This window comes from Phyllosticta capitalensis, assembly GCF_038381095.1.
Source record: "Phyllosticta capitalensis strain CBS 128856 chromosome Unknown BKA78scaffold_5, whole genome shotgun sequence".
Classification (NCBI taxonomy): Eukaryota; Fungi; Ascomycota; class Dothideomycetes; order Botryosphaeriales; family Phyllostictaceae; genus Phyllosticta; species Phyllosticta capitalensis.
This window is the reverse complement of record NW_027117443.1, coordinates 31,571-49,897: the sequence shown is the minus strand read 5'-3', so window position 1 is coordinate 49,897 and position 18,327 is coordinate 31,571. Positions and strand designations below refer to the sequence as shown.

Here is an 18,327-nt window from a genome sequence, read left to right as displayed (position 1 = left end):
GGCAAGTGCAAAGTCTGTCTGCATTGAGTTGATGCTGTGTCTGCAATCGTGGTAAGTTGCGGGGGCTTCATGTGCGGTTAGCGTGCAGTATTTACAAAGACATTTTCAGGGGAAGTCGCGCGCCACGAGTTGGCCTATTTTTGCGGTGTCAGAGGACATTTCTCATTGAAGCTACCCGATTCTATCGCATGTCTGCTTGAACCCGTCTGTCCTCCTTTCTTCTCTTGATCGAATGTCCTAGAAAGCAAAGCGGACCGGGGAAGCCGCCAGAATCGACCTTTTCTTCATCCCCTCTTGCGACGCTCGACCTTGCACACTGATACCAGCTTCAAGCGCCGGTGTATGTGAACTCCCCATGTGATCATTTCGATGATGTGGAGAAGCCCTTCTACCGACACTCACTTGGGCTTGGGGCGCTCCGGGAGTTGAGCAGTCTTGCCCCAGGCGCGCTCCTTGGGAGCCTTGGCCTCGTACTCGCGGTAGTTGATCGTCGCTTTGCCCGCTGGCCTTCCAGAAATGAAGGCCTGGGTGTTCAGAGTACCCTCCTCGCTGTTCATGTTGATTCTGAATTCAACCCTCAGCGCGCCAACCTCTGAGTTGGTGTTCGAGTTGACTCGCCAGATGGCTTTGGCAATGTCGCTCTCCGTGAACTCAATTACGACTTTGCCAATCCTGTCGGCGGCAGGATCATCGGAGTAATCAGGCGCATCATCTGTCGAACAGGCGTAAAGATAAAACTCGTCTTGAGTCTTGTCCTCGCGGAGAGTGATGGTAATTGTAACAACCATCTGATTGTCAGATTCAATTTCTTGGCCCTAAAGATTGCGTTAGTTGCAAGGCCTTAACGACTTCAAGCTTATGCTTACCTTTCGCACGCGCCAGTTCATCCGTTCACTGCAATACTTCTGTCCGTAGAACCGGTGGATGAAGGCCTTGGACTCTGGATCAACATCGGGTCTGAATGGGTGAGTGGCTCTGATGCCATAGTGACGACGCGCGATTCTCAGGGAAGGATGAAGGCCTTCAAGACCACGGAGTGCAGCACCCTGAACAATGGCTGCCTGGGGTTGACGAGGACAGGTCAGCTTGATGCCATCACCGAGCTGCGATTTCAAAAGCGAAATGCGCTCGTTCAGATAGTCAGAGTCACCGAAACCTCCTACAAGAACGATTCGGTTGACTTGGCCCTCATTGGCTTTGGCGACATCAATCTGCAGTTCTATGAGCCGAATGACTTCCTTGATGACTGGATTAAAGAAGCTCTTCATCTCGTCCCTGCGTCTCACGTTAGAAAGTAAATAAGACAGTTGAAAGAAGGACATACCAAGTTAGCTTGACCGTGCCCTCCTCAGCGTCGTAATGGTTGGATGCGCCAGTGTTCATGTGGATGCAGTCAATCTCAATGTAATTCTGGTAAAATCGACCGCTGGATCCAAAAGACTTCTTGGCAATCTCGAAAGAATTCATGAAAGGACTGCCAGGACCCCGGCGCTTCTGTGGAAGCCTCGTGTAGGCTAGGCCAAACGTCCTCTTCATCCAGTTGTTGAAGTGGCGGTCAATGGAAGTAGAGCCGCACTTGCCTCCGATACCAACACAGAGCTCTTCAAATTGCAACGGCTGCACACTGACGATGCGGTATGTCGTGATATCGACGGTGCCTCCGCCGCAGTCGCAGACCAAGATTGCATCCTCAGCCTTTATCGGATCCAAAGAGTCCTTAGTGGACAGAAGCGGCTTCAATGCCGTCAACGCAGCGGCCTCGGGTTCTGATATGATGTTGATGCGGTCAGACTTCCTGGCACCAAAGCCCGCTGAGATGGCCGCTTTCTTCGTCGCGTCCTTGGCCCCGTCGCTCCAGATGGCGGGAACCGTGACCCAAAAGTCGATGGGCGTGAGATCATAGACGTCCTTGCCGAACCTCTTGCAGAGTGTTTGGACCATGTATTTGTGCAGAAACTTCAGATAATCGGCGCAAACCTGCTTAGCAGTCTTGCCGGCCGGAAGACTCATCATTCCAGTGCCAAAGAAGTCCTTGAGCGCGGAATCGTCATGCTCCGTCAACGAAGTATTGCGGTCCAGCAGGAGCTTCGTCCAAGAGTAGGACTGAGCACCGGCAGAGAATCCCCATTTGTCTTCTTTCCAGTCGGGGTTTTCTTTGGCGTACGCGATGCGGGTGGGAACCTTGCACACGGTGTCGGAGGTGCCAGGCCACTGATTGATGACTTCGATCTGATCGACATCGGTTTCGTTCGAGACGACGTAGCTAATACCTGATGGAAGCCAGTAAGCAGGAAATCAGGATGAGGTAGACCGGTCGGGTCATTACCGGAGTATGTCGTTCCGTAGTCGACTCCGACGATGAGCTTCAGGCGGCTCTTGTCCATGATTGGAGAGGCCGTGAGCGAGACCGCCCCGGAGTGAAGTCGTTGAGAGAATAATCAGCGCAGACAGCGGCGTAGAGAGAGGCGAAGACGCTGAAGTGAAACGAGTTGTTAGAGGGAGAGAATTGTCCAGCGATGAATCAAGAGAGATGTTTTAGGCTGGATGAAGCTTCTTGCAAACAAACCTCTTCGAGTATCTCACCAAATCCCACCAGAAGTGTCCGGTGTGGATGTTTGACCGATTTCTCTGCGTGGAAACAGAAAGTTGTTCGGCGAAAGGTTGTTGCGCATGACAGAGGTCGAAATGTTGTCAACATGTGGCTCGCACCTACCCCGGATATCCATATTCGGCCTAGCTTTGGACGACGAGGGCCTCCGCCGCCACAGTGGTTGCGAAAAATCGCCAAACTTTGTGAAGCCGCTGTCGGATCTTCTTCCTCCATCGTTTGATACCCCTGATCACTTCCGGCTGTCTCGCCCGTACCCTCGCCAAAGATTGAACGACGCGACTCTCCTGCCTCCACCTCCAATCATGTTTGTGAAGCAACACCAATCCTCGCCCTCAAGCAAGATCACTGAGAACTCGAACAAGCCTGCCAGAATTGGACGTGTTCCTAAGATGATGTTCGACCCTCTCAAAGCTTTTGTGTTTGGAAGAAGCTCATCGCGCCGCAAACATTCTGAGCGCAATCTGGAGACTCGGCGCATGGCGCGAGGTCGCCGAAAGACCGCGGAAACAATTCAAAGCCTCGGCATACAAGACGAGATTTCCGAGCCGCTTCTACCTCAGAGCAAAATTGATCAAGCGGAAGAGCAAGAGCCCGAGCTCCTACCAAGATTCAGGGGATCAGTGAAACGTTTGGGCGCAGTCATCGCTGGCCTTCCAGAACTTCCACCAGCACAAATCAATCAGGCGCAAGAGGAGCTCGAAGAAGCGAGAAAAGAGCTTGCGCTTCTTCACGGTCATTGCCAGTTTGTGGAAAAACGTAACCAGACGCTTGAGCGAGACCTCTGTCACCTTGAAAGGAAACTGCACGAAACTGAGGAGAGCCTCCACGCCGCCACTGCAGACATCAGAACTGCCCAAACCGCAGTCTTCCAGCAGAAAAAGCTCCGTTCGCCGGACGACGACAGCCAGGACGTGCGCAGTGCTTTGACCCGCTTCCATACCAAAGTCAGAGCATGGGCAAAGGAGTACGGCGTGACGTTCTTGAATGGCTGTCAAGAGGTCCTTTGCGAGAGACAGCAAGAGTTCATTGAAGAGTTACAAGATGTTGCAGACTTCCCGGACTGGGAGTCTCTGGAGAGCTTGAGACATCCGTTTTTAGTTCTGGCGGCTGTCCTGGCCAAACATCTCCACGTGTGGATCTTCAGCAACCCTTTCTTCATTTTCTCTGGCCCCGAGGCATCCGTCACTTCCTCCCTCTACGCCGAAAGTCTCCACGACACGTTTCACAAGTTTTGGTCAGGTAAGTAGTCTGTTTTCAGCGCCTTCCCTTATCGCCCTCAGAGTCTTCTCGTGGACCTTCAAGCTTACATTGTCTTCAGTGAATCCCGCCGGCGCACACAACTTTCGGACACAGCTCCTTCGAGCGGCATTCCCGAATTCAACGTTGCGCAAAGACACCCCGAGCTCCCCCTTGATCCTCGAATCCGCCACCACCGCGCTCTACAGCGAGATCCTCTCCGACTTCTTGAACAGTACCGCCGCCTCCGTACTACTGAAGCCGGGCAATCGGGAAGCCGAAGATTGTCAGGCCGAGCTATTCAACATCGTCTGCGAGGCCGCAAGAATCGCGATTCACTTGGCCACACAAAGAAAGTTCTACGTTTGGGATTCGCCAGAGCACGTCTTGGGCCAGAGATTCGGCGCGGGATCGGAATATTACAAAGCGGACAAGCTGAACCGGGTGGAGAACGAGGAGGACAACAAATGCGATGGCATGCCGATCCGGCTTCTGTTGAGTCACGCGGTGAGGGCCTTCGGAGACAATGACGGTCAGGATTACAGCGAGAGCCTGCTCGTGGCGAAGGCTGTTGTGTGGGTTGATGACCGAGAAGAGGAGACTGAGGAAGAGGAGTGGTAGCCAGAGGGAGGACCATAGGGAGCGTGTGCTCGGGGCGAAAGCTGCTCACGGAAAGGGCCGTGAGCAAAAGGTTTCGAAAGGAGGGCCACAGGCGGAGCGGAGACTGCAGCATGAAGCTGCTCTTGTACGGGTCGATGATCGCTGGGGGCAAGTTGCGGGAAGGGAACGGCGGTTGGGACTACACAGGAAGAGTTAGCGAGTGACAAAGACAGCTCATGGCGGAAACTGCTTTGTGGGTCGATGGCCACAAGAAACAGGCTGCGGAGGAAGAGCTGCAGGCGGAGGCGGGCATGCAGCGAGATGGTAATCGTGGCACAGGCTCTCGTGAATATCATTGCCCGCACGGAGGAGGTTGCGGAAAGGGAACTTTACGCAAGACTACGAGAAGAGTTGAATCATGGCCGGCACAGGCTATCGGAGGGTTCACTGGCTGCAGGAAAAAGGACAAGGTGGAGAAGATGTAGACAGGTTCTGCGTGCTGCAATCGAAGCTCCCCTCTCAATTTGCGAAGCAACCAAAATGTCTCGAAGTGATTCCGTCGCTGTCCAGAATGCGCAGCGGCGCGAGTCGAGTTCTACTCGCTTCGAAAGAGACTTTGTTCGTCTGCAGATTTGTCAGCCTCCGAAGTCTGTCGTAGAACGCTGGAGAATACATGTACAAAGAGCATCCACAGATGAATGCTCCTCAAGCTCATGGTTGACATCGATGGAATGATGGCAAAGCTCGAAACAGTCCCACTTTGCCCAAGTCGAAGACCGCAGCGACTGCACGAGGAGTTTTCGGCAGCCTACTGCTGTGAGACCCAGACAATTCCTCAGCTTCGCACTCACCAAAGGCAAAAAGCCATTGCTCAACATGGGGCAAGATGTTCATTGATTCTCTCCAACTGAGTCCTATGCAACCAATCCTCTGTCTGATTCCCAATCCTGACTCTCCAGTCCATGAAGTAAGTGTCCAAGCAAGTTGATATCCTGAAGCAAAAGATGAAACCAAATTCCTCGAAACTTTTGGCGACTGATCGATGTCGCATGAGAGACGCACGGGAAGCATTCGAGCATTTGCCGAGCATGAGTTGAAATCCAAAGGTATCCTGAAAAAAAGGAGGAAAATCAAAGCCACTTTTGGCGACTGGTCGAAGTCGCAATAGTAGAAAAGAAGGAGCTCTCGTGCACTCATCCACCATGAGTTGAAATCATAAAGTTGAAATGGAGAGTGACCAGGAGCATTCGACCAAATGTTGATGATGAGTCCTTGGAGCATTCGACCAATGTTGACGATGTGTCCTGGGAGCACTCGTATGACCAAAGCCTGATGGACTCAGTCGTTGTGAAATTCCACCTTGGTGCGGCCAGCCTGTTTGCCGTCGATGTAGGTAGCGAATACCACGGCACCCTCGTCGGCTGAAAACGAAACCTTGATGTCGTATTCGAGTTTGCGGATTGTCTTCCTGCCACTTTTGCGCTTGGGAGCCTTCAATATCTCAGCGCGAGAGAACTCAGTGATGACGGTGCCAAGCCTCTGAATGCCGTCCTCGAAGGAGTACTCAGGAGCATCGTCATGACTGCAGCTGTAGATAGTGGTGCGATCGATTCTTTGATCACCAGTCAAGGTGCCGGTCACTGCCAGGAAAACCGGGACCTCGGTCTCCGTATCTTGATCGATTGTCTGGCCCTGCAAATTATTAGCATGACTGATCAAAGCTAGTTTTTGATGAAGTCCGAGCTCGACCTTATGAATGCCCCAAGTCATCCTGTCATCGCAGTACTTCTCTCCAGACCAATCATCGATTCTGGAGAGATGCTCTGGATCAATTCCCTCGCGGAATGCCTCTGCGCACTCGAAACCATAGTGACGTCGAGCGATTCTGGACATGGGCTTGAGATCCTCCAAGCCACGCAGGGCTGCACCTTTGACAATAGCGGCTTGAGACTGCGGTGGGCATAAGAGCTTAGGGCGCTTGGGTCGCTGACCTCGGCACCATGATTTTATGTATCCCACGAGAAAGTCGGAGTCTCCAAAGCCACCGACAAGAATGACGCGGTCGATGTCGTTTCCCAGACTCTTTGCGTGATCGACTTGCTCATCCATCAGCCGACTGATGTCTCTGAGAACAGGTGCGAAGAACTCTCTCATCTCGCCGTAAGTCAACTTCAAGGTCTCCTCTTCCTCGTCAAAGCGCGAGGACGATGGGGCTTTCATGCAAAGATGCTCGATTTCGATGATAGTCGCATCGTTCTCGTCATCAGCCTCACTGCTGAATGTGCGTTTAGCAGTTTCGAAGGAGCGCATCAAGGCGCTACCAGGGCCGCGTTTCTTTGCGGGAATGCTCGTGTAGGCATTGCCAAACGTGTTGATCAACCATTGGTTGAAGTTCCTGTCAATGTACGTCGAGCCCACCTTTCCACCCATTCCGACGCAGATTTCCTTGAAGCTCAGTCGCGGGTGGGCCTCAACAATCTGATATGTCGTGATGTCCACCGTGCCGCCACCACAGTCGCAGACTAGTACATTGTCTCCAGCTCGAATTGGATCAATGCATTGCGGATTCAAGTGTGGCTTCAGAGCAGCTGCCTCTGGCTCAGTTATGATGTTGACTGTATCCATCTTCCTGGACCCGAATCCAGCCGCAAGGGCCGCAGACTTGGTAGCATCCCGAGCAGCGTCGCTCCAAATTGCAGGTACCGTGATCCAACACATGACTGGAGTGATTGAGTAGATTTCCTCGGAGTATTTTTTGGCCAAGACCTTGACAACGTGCCGGTAAAGCTCGGCCAGGAAGTCGTTGCACACTTGTTGGGCAGACTTGTGAGCCGGAAGTCTCATCATGCCGGAGCCCATGAGATCTCTGAGCGAAGGATCATCAAACCCTGTCAGAATGGTGCTTTTGTCGAGGAGGAGCTTTGTCCAGCTGTACGATTCGTGAGCGGCGCTCACTGTGTAGCCCCACTTGTCGAATCCCATCTCGTTGTTCTCACTTTCGTAAGCAATCCTCGTGGGTACCTTTGAGGCTACATCTGAGGTTCCGGGCCACTGGTTGATAACTTCAATTTTTTCAAAGCTGTCCGCATTGGAAGTGACGTAGCTAACACCTTTGCGAGCATCAGTACTGATATGATCTTGCGTATGCATCAGGAGCATTCATAGTCTTGGTCTCACCTGAATACGTCGTTCCATAGTCAAGGCCGACGATGATCTTGTGAAGGGAGGGCGCCATGGTGGCGGCACTGACAGTACTCTCCCTCGGCCGAGTGAAGTGATAAGCAGAGGTAGGGGAAGATGGTGTAGTGGGTAGAAAAAGAGAGGGTGTAGGTTTTAAGTACAGAGGTGGACAAAAAGGGCAAGAGTGCCCCGGATTGTCATGTTTTAGGCAGGAGCGTGCGTAGTTGGCAACTTCTTTCCGGCTGATGCCTCAAAACTCCATCCTTCTGCTTCGTCAGGTCTCTACTCTTCATCCTCACACTCACACGTCGACTTCCAACTCTGACCGCCTGTACCTAGCCCTTCCTCATTCACTCTTTCAGGACACATTGAGCGAATTCTCTCTCACCTGGCTTGCAATGTATGGGACGAGAGGGCAACTCGCCCGCTTGCTGAAGTACGCGACACCGTCAAAGGACTCTCACCCCGGCACAGAGGCAAAGACAGAGATCAAGAGCGAGCCCAATGACGTCTCTACCGACCCAATGGACTGCGATGAAGCCGCAGGCTCGACTACAGACCAAGGATACTCCAGTTCCCAAGAGTACATCCGCAAATTGCAAAATACTGTGGCTACTTTGGAGTCGGATTTGAAGAAATCCAAGAACCTGAGGAACAAGCAGTCGAGAGAAATTCACAAGCTGAGAGACAGTGTCAAGCGAAGCTCGATGCACATCGCCGATCTCAAGAAGAGCCAAGCTGAAAATACCTCTCACCCGAATCAGTCGCGCCAGGATCTCCTCAACCAGATTCAAGCTCTTGAAGAAACCCTCCAAGAGCAATACGACGAATTCACTCAAGACAACGACGAGCTGGCCCATCGACTGTCAGCTCTTCAGAGGCTGCGGAAAGATGAACGCACTTACCTCACTGAGAAGAATCAAGATCTACTCCACCAGCTTGAAAAAACGCAGGCTGATCTGCATTCTACTTCGAATGACCTGCGCAAGATCCAAGATAGCATTTTCACCCGCAGTCATTCAGAGTGGCCAGTTGAAGACGACTGCAAGATCCGAGAAGACGTGGCACGAATCTCACGAGACATTCGAGCCTGGGCAAAGACATATGGCGCGTCAGGCGAATCGATCCCAACCAGACCAATCGTTGTGGATGAAGAGGGCCTCAACGAGTTCACGCGGAAAGTTTCGAGTGTCGCGAAGATTTCTAATTTCGACGAGATCAGGAGCATGAAGCACGCATTCCTCCTATTGGCAGCTCTTTTGGCGGAGGAGATTCGGCTTCTCATATTCAAAAGTCCCTTCTTTTGGCTGAAGGGCAACAAGAAGACGACTTACAGTTGGCTCGATCAAGCCTTCTTGGAGATGTGCAAGTGTAAGAGCGCCCGTACATCCCTCATTTATTTGGCTCGTTATTGACAGTGTGACTGGCAGACCGACCAAGCGAAGCGCAGACCTGGCGTGTCGAGCTTATGCATGTCTTGTGCGGAAACGGCGATAAGACAGAGAACGACAAGACGGTAGCCGCCACAGTGTTTCAGAACCGCGTAACGAAGCTTTGCAAGGACTTCTCGAAGGACTTCTTCTCAAGCTCCGAAGCCATGATGCTAAAGGTGATGGATGCGGAAGAATTGGCGCGCTGTGGACAAGATTTGGAAAAGCTGGTGACCCGAGCAGCAAGCATCTATGTGAAGCTACAGACTCAGCCGAGTGTCTACAAGTGGAGCCAGCCGACGAAATTCCTGGGCAAACCTTTCTCAGTGGCTTCCGACTGTATGAAAGCAGATCGCCTTCACAAGATTGATGAAGACGAAAACGATACGGCCATGGATGGAGCTCAAGTCAAGATCGTGCTCAGCCCAGCCGTTTTCGCCTACGGAAACGCCCAAGGAGAAGACATCGAGGGCCGACGCTGCATCGCGAAGGCTGTTGTGTACCTGGAGTAGGTGAATCCTACACCGCGTTCAATCAGTCTCATTGGAGCGACACTAGAGCAACTTGAATCAGCGACAGCCGCAAAGTGGAGGGCAGTGGTGCCCATCAAACGACATGGAGGTTTGGAATGTCGTCCGACTATCCACTTCTTTTCCTTTCTATTTTACCACATCATCATTCGACCAACAAAAATTGGAGCTCATTGGAAGGGTGGCCAGTAAAAGCTCCTCAGACGGCTGGGCTTTTCGACCCAAGAATATTGCTGGGGACTTCGTTGAATCATCGGTCCTCCAGCTTCGGCTTTTCTTTTCTTTCTTTTCACGGCTTGGATTTTTCGACGGCACAACGGCGACTGAGAGGGGACTGCCTGATAGGCAATCACGGTGGCGACAAAAGTGGGTTATATTTTGGACGAAGATGAAAGGGGCCAAAATCTGGGGATTGCTTTGCTTGCTTTCTGGTTTCTTCTTATCGAGCTCCGGCTCGGCTCAAAAGTTCGATCGATAGTGCTTCTCTCTCAATCTGGCTTCTACTCTTTTCCATGCTGTTTGATGTGACTGTGGCGTCGAGGACAGAGGACCGCAAAGAAATGACTTGACCCTCGCAGAAACACCAGGAATTGGATGGGCCGTAATATGGATGCTCTGCTATCCATGGTCCTTCGATTCTGTTTTGCAGCAAGTCTCGAGCGCCCCGCTACCGCCAACTCTGCATTCTTCTCTCCTGCGCGCATCTACGACTGACCGTTACGACCTCCAGGCAATCGACCACACGAAATGGGAAGCTCCCAGCGCAAGATGATACCGACGAAGCAAACCTACGGCAGCATTTTGCTCCATCATGCCCTGCAGCCCGAAAGCGCACGCGCGTCTTGCTTCATCGAAAAAACAGCCTCGCCGGTGCGCCGCCGCAGGTAAGTTTCGCACAACCGTCCAGCTCGCAAGCGCGAACCCCGCCTCGCCCTTCAGCCTCTCTCCCACCGCTGTCGACTCTGCTGACCCTTCTGACCCTTTGATGCAAACAGGCAACGAAGAGACGATACCCGCATCGCCCGCGGCCTGTGATCCCCCCGCCGTCCTTCGAGAGCCTCACTCGTGCCCGTCGGCAACATCCTTTCGCTTCCTCAGCTCCGCTGCAGCACAACCGCGCCCTCGTTTCGAGATTTCCAAAGGATGGCAGGACTGGCAGAAGGGATACGTCGGGAGACACTTGGGCTACGGCGCTCCTGTACCGTCGCGATGAGAACGGCAGGCGAGAAGAGGAGTAAGCGGCATAGCGTCGCCTGGGAGAGCGCCCTTGGCCTCGTTTCCGCCACTGCCAGGCCTTGCTGACGTCTCCATCGACAAATACAGTGGTGCCGACAGTGATCGCTCTCGCATTGGGCTACTCCGCCGCCTTTCCGCTGCTCTTCAAGAGCTGTGCCTGCGCCCATCTGGGAGACAACCACTTGCTTTCTCCGCTCCGCTACCGCTGGATCTAAACCCCGCTCCCATACTCTTGCGGGGCAATACAAACAAGTGGACGGACACACAGTGCTGCTCCCAAGCGTCTGCGCTGCCACGGAGCTGTGATGAGAAGCGGAGGCGACGAAAAGCGCGAGCGGGGCGGCGTAGCCGGTGAGAGTTCCTTTGGTTTCTTCCCATGGTTTCGGCCTTGCTGACTGTTTGACAGCTGCAGTCTTCAGGAATGACTGCGCTCGCACTTTCCTTGGCCTCCTCCGTTGCTTTTTCGCCGTCCTTCAAGACACTCCCGTGCCCGATTGAGAGACAGCACCGACCTCCTCCGCTCCGCTACCACAAAACAGAAGGCCGAATGTGGCGATCTTTCTGAACAAGACAACTGTGTGGAGGAATACACGTTGCCGCGCTCCCGCTGCGACGCCGTGGTTGAGCTGCAATGCGAAAGGGAGGAGGACAACGACGCGGCAGACCAATGCGGGCGACTCTGCTCTGTTGCCGTGGGGAAAACCGCCTCCAGATCTCCTGAACTGCAGGACAACCGTGTGGATGGACACTCTGTGCCGTGCTCTCGTCGCAACGGTGCAATGGAGCCACGATAGAAAAGGACGAGGAAGGGCGGCGCGGTAGAACCAATGGGCGCATGCGTTGGATCCCTTCACTATTGTCGACGTTGCTGACTCGTTCGTGTATCCAGACAAAGCGGGGAAAACTCCAGTCTCAAACTTCACGAGATATTATATTACCCTACCAACGAGCGACGGCTCTCCAATCTCTCCACTACCGCTCAATCACCGTCCCGCTTCCACAAGCGTACGAGACACACAGACTGCTGCGCTGACGATGGGGCTCCGCCATGAGAAGCATCGAAAAAGCAAGGGGCAGGAAAGAGGCAGCAGTCTGGTGCAGTCAAGGCCGCAGGTCTTTTGTCACCTGGGAGGTAGATTGTGATTCTCGCAAGTTCGGTCTTCGGAAAAGCTTGGAGTACATGGAACCGATGCGCATCGTCTTCTGGTTGCGACATCTTGCTGAGCTGAAGGGACAGGGAGATTTGATCGAATGGTGGCCGCCGCTTTCCTTGCGCTGTGGACAAGTCGCCCGTTGAGGCTTTTCTCCACCGCCTATTTCGATTCTTGAACATGTTCTGCGGCGTGGAGTCCGTAATGTGTATGGTCTTCTTCAGCCAGAGGCGGCCCTCCGAGTCGCTGTGTCATGCCGCTCGTATCCACGATGCGAGGAATTTTGTCTAGAATGATGAGGGCAAGGAGTGTTTTCGTACTCGCCACATTTGCTCTCGAACGCGCAAAGTGGAGTACGCTCATGCGATCAAGTGTGCCTTATTGGATATTTCGATGAGTGTAAGTGGGTTCTCCTGATTTCCGTGACAATGATCCAGTTTCCTTGGTTCTGACGGCAGACACCTACTCAGTGCGAAGAAGGTTAAAGATCTTATACCGGTCCGAAGAACCAGGCGTCGCCTCCATCATCTTCTGAGCAATATCCTCGGCCGTCTCACCGTCGTCGTTCCTGATGGATCTATCCGCGCCGTTTCGCAGCAGCATATACGCGCAGTTGAAGCGCAACCTGCGGACAGCACACATCAACGGCGTTTCGCCGTCCAGGCTCTTCCGGTTCGGGTTTGCTCCGTGCTGCAGCAGCATCTGCAAGATGTTCATGTATCCCTCGGATGCGGCCCAGGATACAACACACATGAACCCGCCATATCCATGGATGATGGCTCCGCTGCCATACCTGAAATGCTGTAGACTGTTTTTGAGAAGCCGGCAGTCTCCTTCGGAAATGCGGACGTCCAGAAATCCCCAGCCAGCGTGCTCCTTAGAGGGCAAGTCCTCTGCCTCAGAGCCGTTCGACGTGTCCGGGCGTCCCTCGTCCATGCTCAGCGTCTGCATGGCGGAAAACAGGTCGGCAGTGCCAGAGCGCGGCTGCGCAAGCTCTGCGGCGAACTCGCGGGAAATCCAGCGCTTTTTCATGCCCTCAAACTCCCACGCCGGCGTGGACATATTCTCGGCCATGGGGTACTCGAAAACGAACTTGGTGTACGGCATATTTCGACGCGGTCTGATGGGCCACAGTTCGGTGTGGCTCCGAGGGAAGCCTCGAGAGTTGCCCGAAAGGAGAGGGAAGTCGCGCTCGTGCGTTTCGTCGCAGACGGGACATGTGTACCGCCCGAAAACGACCTCGAAGTCGTACCATAGCACCCGAACGGATGTGACGTACACGGATCCGCCCGTCATGGTAGTTGGCTGAGCAGTTGCTGGTGCAGACATTGCTGTGTTGAGTGTGTGGGAAATGGGCGGAGCTTTTGACAGACTGACAGTTCTGAATGCCAGGTCTCACAGACGGGGTGACAGGTTGTTCGCGCAAGATGGTATCCGAGAAAGCCTGGAGACCGCACAGCGAGGGCTGTTGGCGGGGGACTCCAACCTTTAAATGACTTTGACGAATTGTTGAGCTGGTGATTTGGGCCGGGACCGCGGCTCCATGGATCGATGTCCCTTTTGTCGACGACTGTTTCGATTGTTGACTGGTTGGAAATGCTGGGCGGCTCAAGCGAGCCGTTTTTCGATTCAAATTTGCCAGAGAGGAAAAAGGAGCGAAGCAGTCAGAGTGCGGAAGGCGGGGATCAAAATACCGTGGATCATGCCGCCTCAACGCCGGGTGAACGACCCACGGTAGCAAAATAACAGCAAGGAGACGGCCATCGGCAAAAGACTCGAGTAATGATGGGACCAAATGCAACGCCAAAACACTCTTTGACTGCACCGACACATGACAACGACCACTTCTTGCCGTCTTGCTGTATCTAGATATTGAGAGCGTGCAGAAGGACTGGCACGTCGCCGATGAATGACACGGAAGACAGCCCAGTAGACTTCGACGGACTTTGCGATGGAGCCCACTCCAATGTGGTCACTCTTACAGGCGTTTTTCGGGGACAAGCGAGATCTGAAGATGCAGTGTGTCGTTAACAGCATTTTTAAACTTTTCACAGTCCCCGCAAATTGGTTGATTGATGACGAGAATAGTCGCTCGCGTCAGCATGACAGGAGGCCTCGCTTTTGCCAAATGGCACAGTCCCTCTCCTTCTTCGATTTCCGCCGGTATGAAGGCATGCTTGCTGACAAAGTAGGCAATGAGTTTTGGCTCGACGTGGCTGGCATGAAATTGCCCAGGTTTATCGTCATCACGCCGGTCGGATGAGAATGTATGTCGGATGAGCTCCGCAAGTCGCAAAGCCTCGTCGCGCCAGAGTTTGCCTGGTTGTAATGTCGCCATCTCGGTTTCAAGACGATCTTCTCCCCAACCGCTCTTTGTCGCTACAGAGGGATAGTTCTGACCACGTCCGAGAATTCCTATCGTTTTCTGCATTTGCAGAGGACGAAGGTCGTAAAGGAATTCACGGGAGGGCGAAAGGAGATGGAATTCCAAGTTGGTTTTCTTCCGCACGAGGCAGTTTTCAAGATCCTCAATCCAGCCTGATTTTCCCGATGGGAAAATATGATCGCGTGCAAGCAGAGCTCTAATCCTCTTCCGTAGTTTGGCCTCTTCTGTCGCCTGGGCAGGAGGAACCGCTGGAAGATCAAGACCAGGTAGGATCTCAACAGAATCTGGCTCGGCATAACCCAAGGCAGTCATGCCAGAGGGACGGGCTCTACGGTCTTTATTCGCTTTGTATCGAAGCAGATGCCACACATTATCAGGGCGTTTCTCTCTAGCGGCCCAGATCAACGCGGTATTCCCCAGTCCATCTGCCCGGTCGACGTCTGCGCCGTACATCAGCAGAAGCTGGACAATGTTGGAATGTTCTCCCTTCGCCGCATGCACTAAGGCGGAGTCGCCGTCGATGATGGCGTCGTGGAGGAAACTCTTCGCCTTCTCAGGCGATTCCAGGTACTGCTTCACATAGTGGCAGTTGCCGCGCTGCATTTCCGTGAGGATTTCGCCGAAGTTTCCATGTTGGTCGGTTTTCGAGTCTTGAGAAGCGCCGCAAGCTGCACTACTGCTGGGGGGTCGAGAAACACTCGTCTGTCTCTCTCCGTTGTCGTTGATACCCAAAGTGCCCATTTGTTCTGCCAGCGAGGAGACATCCGACTCCGTGAAGTTTGACGCTGGCACGCAGACTTTTGAAGGAGGCGGAATAGCATCACGCGCGACGTATTGCCCGCGCTTCTTGTCGATCTCAAAACGCGTCGTGCCATTTTTTTCGTCGTACGGATAAAGGTGTATACGGACCCGACGCTGGAGCTCCTGCGAGTGGTGTGTGGATCCAGGGGAATTCTTGTAGAATGTGCGCGTGTGATCAATTGAACAGCTAGGGCAGCGGTAACTCGCGAAGACAGTCTAGTCGTTCCACTCGAGTACTGTGGCAGGGGTTGTGTGACGTCGCATTCTGCCAGTCTTGATCAAGAAATCGAGGTGCTTAAGTACCCTATCAAGCGGAGTATTTGTATCCGGAGCAGTCAGACCAATCAGGCGGTCAACGGTGCAAAAGATTCGCGCAGCTCTCGTGGGCAACGACAAAAACAGGAAAACGAGAAAGGAGAAACGAGACTTTAAGAGATCAGAGTAGAAGGAGGAGTTCCCAAAAGGTTTTAAGAAGCAACAGACTGAATCGCTCAAGGTTTCGGCAAACCCAAGACTGACGAGACAACAGTAGACGGAAGCAAGACAGCCGCCTGAGCCAATGACTGTCTTAGACTCAGAAAGTCTGTCTCCTTGGGCCGTCAGAGAGACTGCCGTCCCGCCCGTCTATTAGTTTCTACGAATTTAAAATTTAGCATAGCTTACAAAAGGAGTGAGGGGCAAAACTTAACTCTTACTAATGTGCGATATCTTTGGCAGTTCTGAGGCTCCTGGTCAGAGACCTTAAACAAAAGCAGCAACATTCGCAGCACATCAAGGATAGAGTCTGGAGCAGCACTGGTGCTCGAATCCTGCCGTCACTAACGAGGAAGACATTCTAAATTCCCCCTAGTTTACCAGGTTTTGGCGGATTGGTTCAAAAACAAGTAGATACTCTCGCCGCTCGCGCGTGATAGCAAGGCGCTTCTCTAAGCTACAATCGAGAGATGAGCAAAGGGCTCAAATGATGGCGACGGAGACAGGCAAGGCAGTAGAACAGCAGAGCTAGGCTGCGATGTTTCGACGAGTTTAAGCCAGCGTGTATCCGAGAGCCAGAATGTCCAATCTTCTGTCGTGCTTAAGCAATGCAGACTAGCAGTGTCTACCAATGTATCTTGGCGTCAGTCAGGTAAAGGATGAGGCGCATAGCAAAAGGTCAGGGGGAGCCATTCAGGTACCACGGCAAGCCTCGAAAGACGTGTACTCACTTATCCTCTCCAACAACTACCTCCTTCCCCCGCCCCGCGTCCTCCCCTTCAACCACCCCACCACTCCCTCTCCTCTCTCCACCCCCCTCCCGACCATCCCCCCCGTCCCCCTGCGTCCCAATCCTCAACACCAACACAAGCGGGACGGCACACGCAGCCACCGCAGCGCAATAAAACATGACAGCAGCATAGGGCTCAAACGGGTCGTTCGCATGGAAGCCCTCGGCGGCGGGGCGCGCGCGCACGGCGTCGAAGACGGCCGTGCTGACGCCCAGCCCCACCGTCAGGGAGAGCTTGGTCACGGTTTGGAAGATGCCGCCGGCGAGCGATTGCTGTGACGGGGGTAAGGAGGACATGACGTACATCTGTGTGTGCGGGTGGCGTTAGTTGGGGTTGTTGGCGAGGACTGCGGGTGGAGGAGAGGGAGGGAGAGGGGGCGACGTACGTTGGCGACGCAAAACTCAAAGTCGGCGCCGACGACGCCGAGGAGGAGGCCGGGGAAGGTGAAGGCCCAGTAGGAGCTGTCAGCGTGCTGGAGGCCGATGAGCAGGAAGGCGAGGGTGTAGCTCAGGGCGCCGATGCCCATGAGGAGCTTGTTGGACACCCTGTGCATGATGAGTCCCGCAATAATCTGGCCAACCCAACGTCAGAAACCAAGTCGACGATCAAAAGGCTGCTGGAGGGAGTAGTCCTCACATTGACGGTAATGCCACCAATGGCCATGGGCAGCAGGTGCACGGCGACCACGAGCGGCCCGTAGCCCTTGACCTGCTGCATGAAGAGCGCGATCCAGAAGGACATGGTGGGGAAGGCGAGGAAGCCGAACAGGAGCACGGCAATGATGATGCTGAAGTCGCGGTCCCTCCATATGGACATGGGCATGATGGGGTAGGGGTAGAACAGTTCCCAAAACACGAATGCGATCATGAGGACCACGCCGAGCGCCAGGAGGACGAGCACGTAGGGCGTTTTCCAGCCCTGCGGTGCGTCAGACCCGAGACTGAAAATTCACGCCTGATTAGCTGGCTGTGTTGTCTAGGGAGGCAGAGATGACCGACCTGAGCGCAGCGGAGAACATGCCGATGCCGGCGATGGTCAGGCCGGCGCCGACAATGTCGAGCCTCTTGCCAGACTCGCCGTTGAGCGGCTGCTTGGCCGTCACATCGGCGGGCAAGATGAAAATCGCCAGAGCGGTAATGACGGCAAAGATGATGGCGAGCAACCAGAAGCTCGCGCGCCAATTGAACAGTTGCACTGCGATACCCGAGAAGATGGAGCCGATGACCATTCCCAAGGGATTGCCTGCGCTGAAGCAAGCAAACGCGCGGTTCTTGCGTTTCGAAGGCCGATTGTAGGTCGTGGCAAGCATGCCCTGCGCTGGAGGGACAGCAGCTGCGGCAGACAGACCCATGAAACCATTGAGGACGTCGAGCTTGAATGCAGTTTGGGAAAATCCAGCCGCAAGACAGAAAGTGGCATACAGGGCCATGCTGGCGATGAGCAGGTTCCTTCTTCCGAAGAGGTCGGCGACGCGGCCAAAGAGAAGCAAGAATGACCCAGACGCAAGGCTGAAGATTATCAGCAGGAGACGGTGCCGCGGGTTGGAATTGGAATCGCACGCACGATGATGCTCCATTGATCCAGCTGACCTCGGCCGTTGTCATGTTCAAATCCTCTTTCACAATGGCGGTCAAAACAACGACGGTCCCAGCAGCCAGAGTGCTCATGCTGTTGCCAAAGGTTGCGACCAAAACAAACAGCATCTCCTCCAACGTGGAGCTGAAAATGGCAGGTCTCGCACTGTCGTCACCAGTCGCGGCATCAGGCTGAGTGGAAGGTGGACTAGCATCAAGTGACTTTTCGGCGCTCTCGACGCCATGTTGTTTTTCGATATCGTCGACTCGTTGCATGGCAGAAGCAAAGGACAAATTTCAAGATTGAAAAAAGGCGATTTCACACCA

General features: G+C 53.7%; 5 protein-coding genes across 5 annotated transcripts; 1 reads left to right on the top strand and 4 right to left on the bottom strand.

Moving 5' to 3' along the window:
- Nucleotides 1-398: 398 nt before the first annotated feature.
- Nucleotides 399-2,384, bottom strand: BKA78DRAFT_295183 (hsp70-like protein; the record flags this gene model as incomplete). Its single annotated transcript, XM_066886451.1, has 4 exons — nt 399-815; nt 867-1,275; nt 1,325-2,270; nt 2,327-2,384. 4 exons carry the CDS (start codon nt 2,382-2,384, stop codon nt 399-401), a joined length of 1,830 nt encoding a protein of 609 aa, XP_066743872.1.
- A 3,307-nt stretch (nt 2,385-5,691) lies between these two features.
- On the bottom strand, nt 5,692-7,682 carry BKA78DRAFT_281928 (hsp70-like protein; the record flags this gene model as incomplete). Its single annotated transcript, XM_066885642.1, has 3 exons — nt 5,692-6,139; nt 6,197-7,557; nt 7,625-7,682. 3 exons carry the CDS (start codon nt 7,680-7,682, stop codon nt 5,786-5,788), a joined length of 1,773 nt encoding a protein of 590 aa, XP_066743871.1. The 3' UTR covers nt 5,692-5,785.
- A 343-nt stretch (nt 7,683-8,025) lies between these two features.
- BKA78DRAFT_352432 (uncharacterized protein) lies at nt 8,026-9,569 on the top strand (the record flags this gene model as incomplete). Its single annotated transcript, XM_066891350.1, has 2 exons — nt 8,026-8,998; nt 9,058-9,569. 2 exons carry the CDS (start codon nt 8,026-8,028, stop codon nt 9,567-9,569), a joined length of 1,485 nt encoding a protein of 494 aa, XP_066743870.1.
- Nucleotides 9,570-12,436: 2,867 nt separating this feature from the next.
- Nucleotides 12,437-13,303, bottom strand: BKA78DRAFT_352430 (uncharacterized protein; the record flags this gene model as incomplete). Its single annotated transcript, XM_066891349.1, has 1 exon — nt 12,437-13,303. One exon carries the CDS (start codon nt 13,301-13,303, stop codon nt 12,437-12,439), a length of 867 nt encoding a protein of 288 aa, XP_066743869.1.
- Nucleotides 13,304-16,087: 2,784 nt separating this feature from the next.
- Nucleotides 16,088-18,276, bottom strand: BKA78DRAFT_331280 (major facilitator superfamily domain-containing protein; the record flags this gene model as incomplete). Its single annotated transcript, XM_066889861.1, has 6 exons — nt 16,088-16,272; nt 16,449-16,731; nt 16,812-16,997; nt 17,063-17,366; nt 17,425-17,934; nt 17,990-18,276. 6 exons carry the CDS (start codon nt 18,274-18,276, stop codon nt 16,088-16,090), a joined length of 1,755 nt encoding a protein of 584 aa, XP_066743868.1.
- Nucleotides 18,277-18,327: the final 51 nt, after the last annotated feature.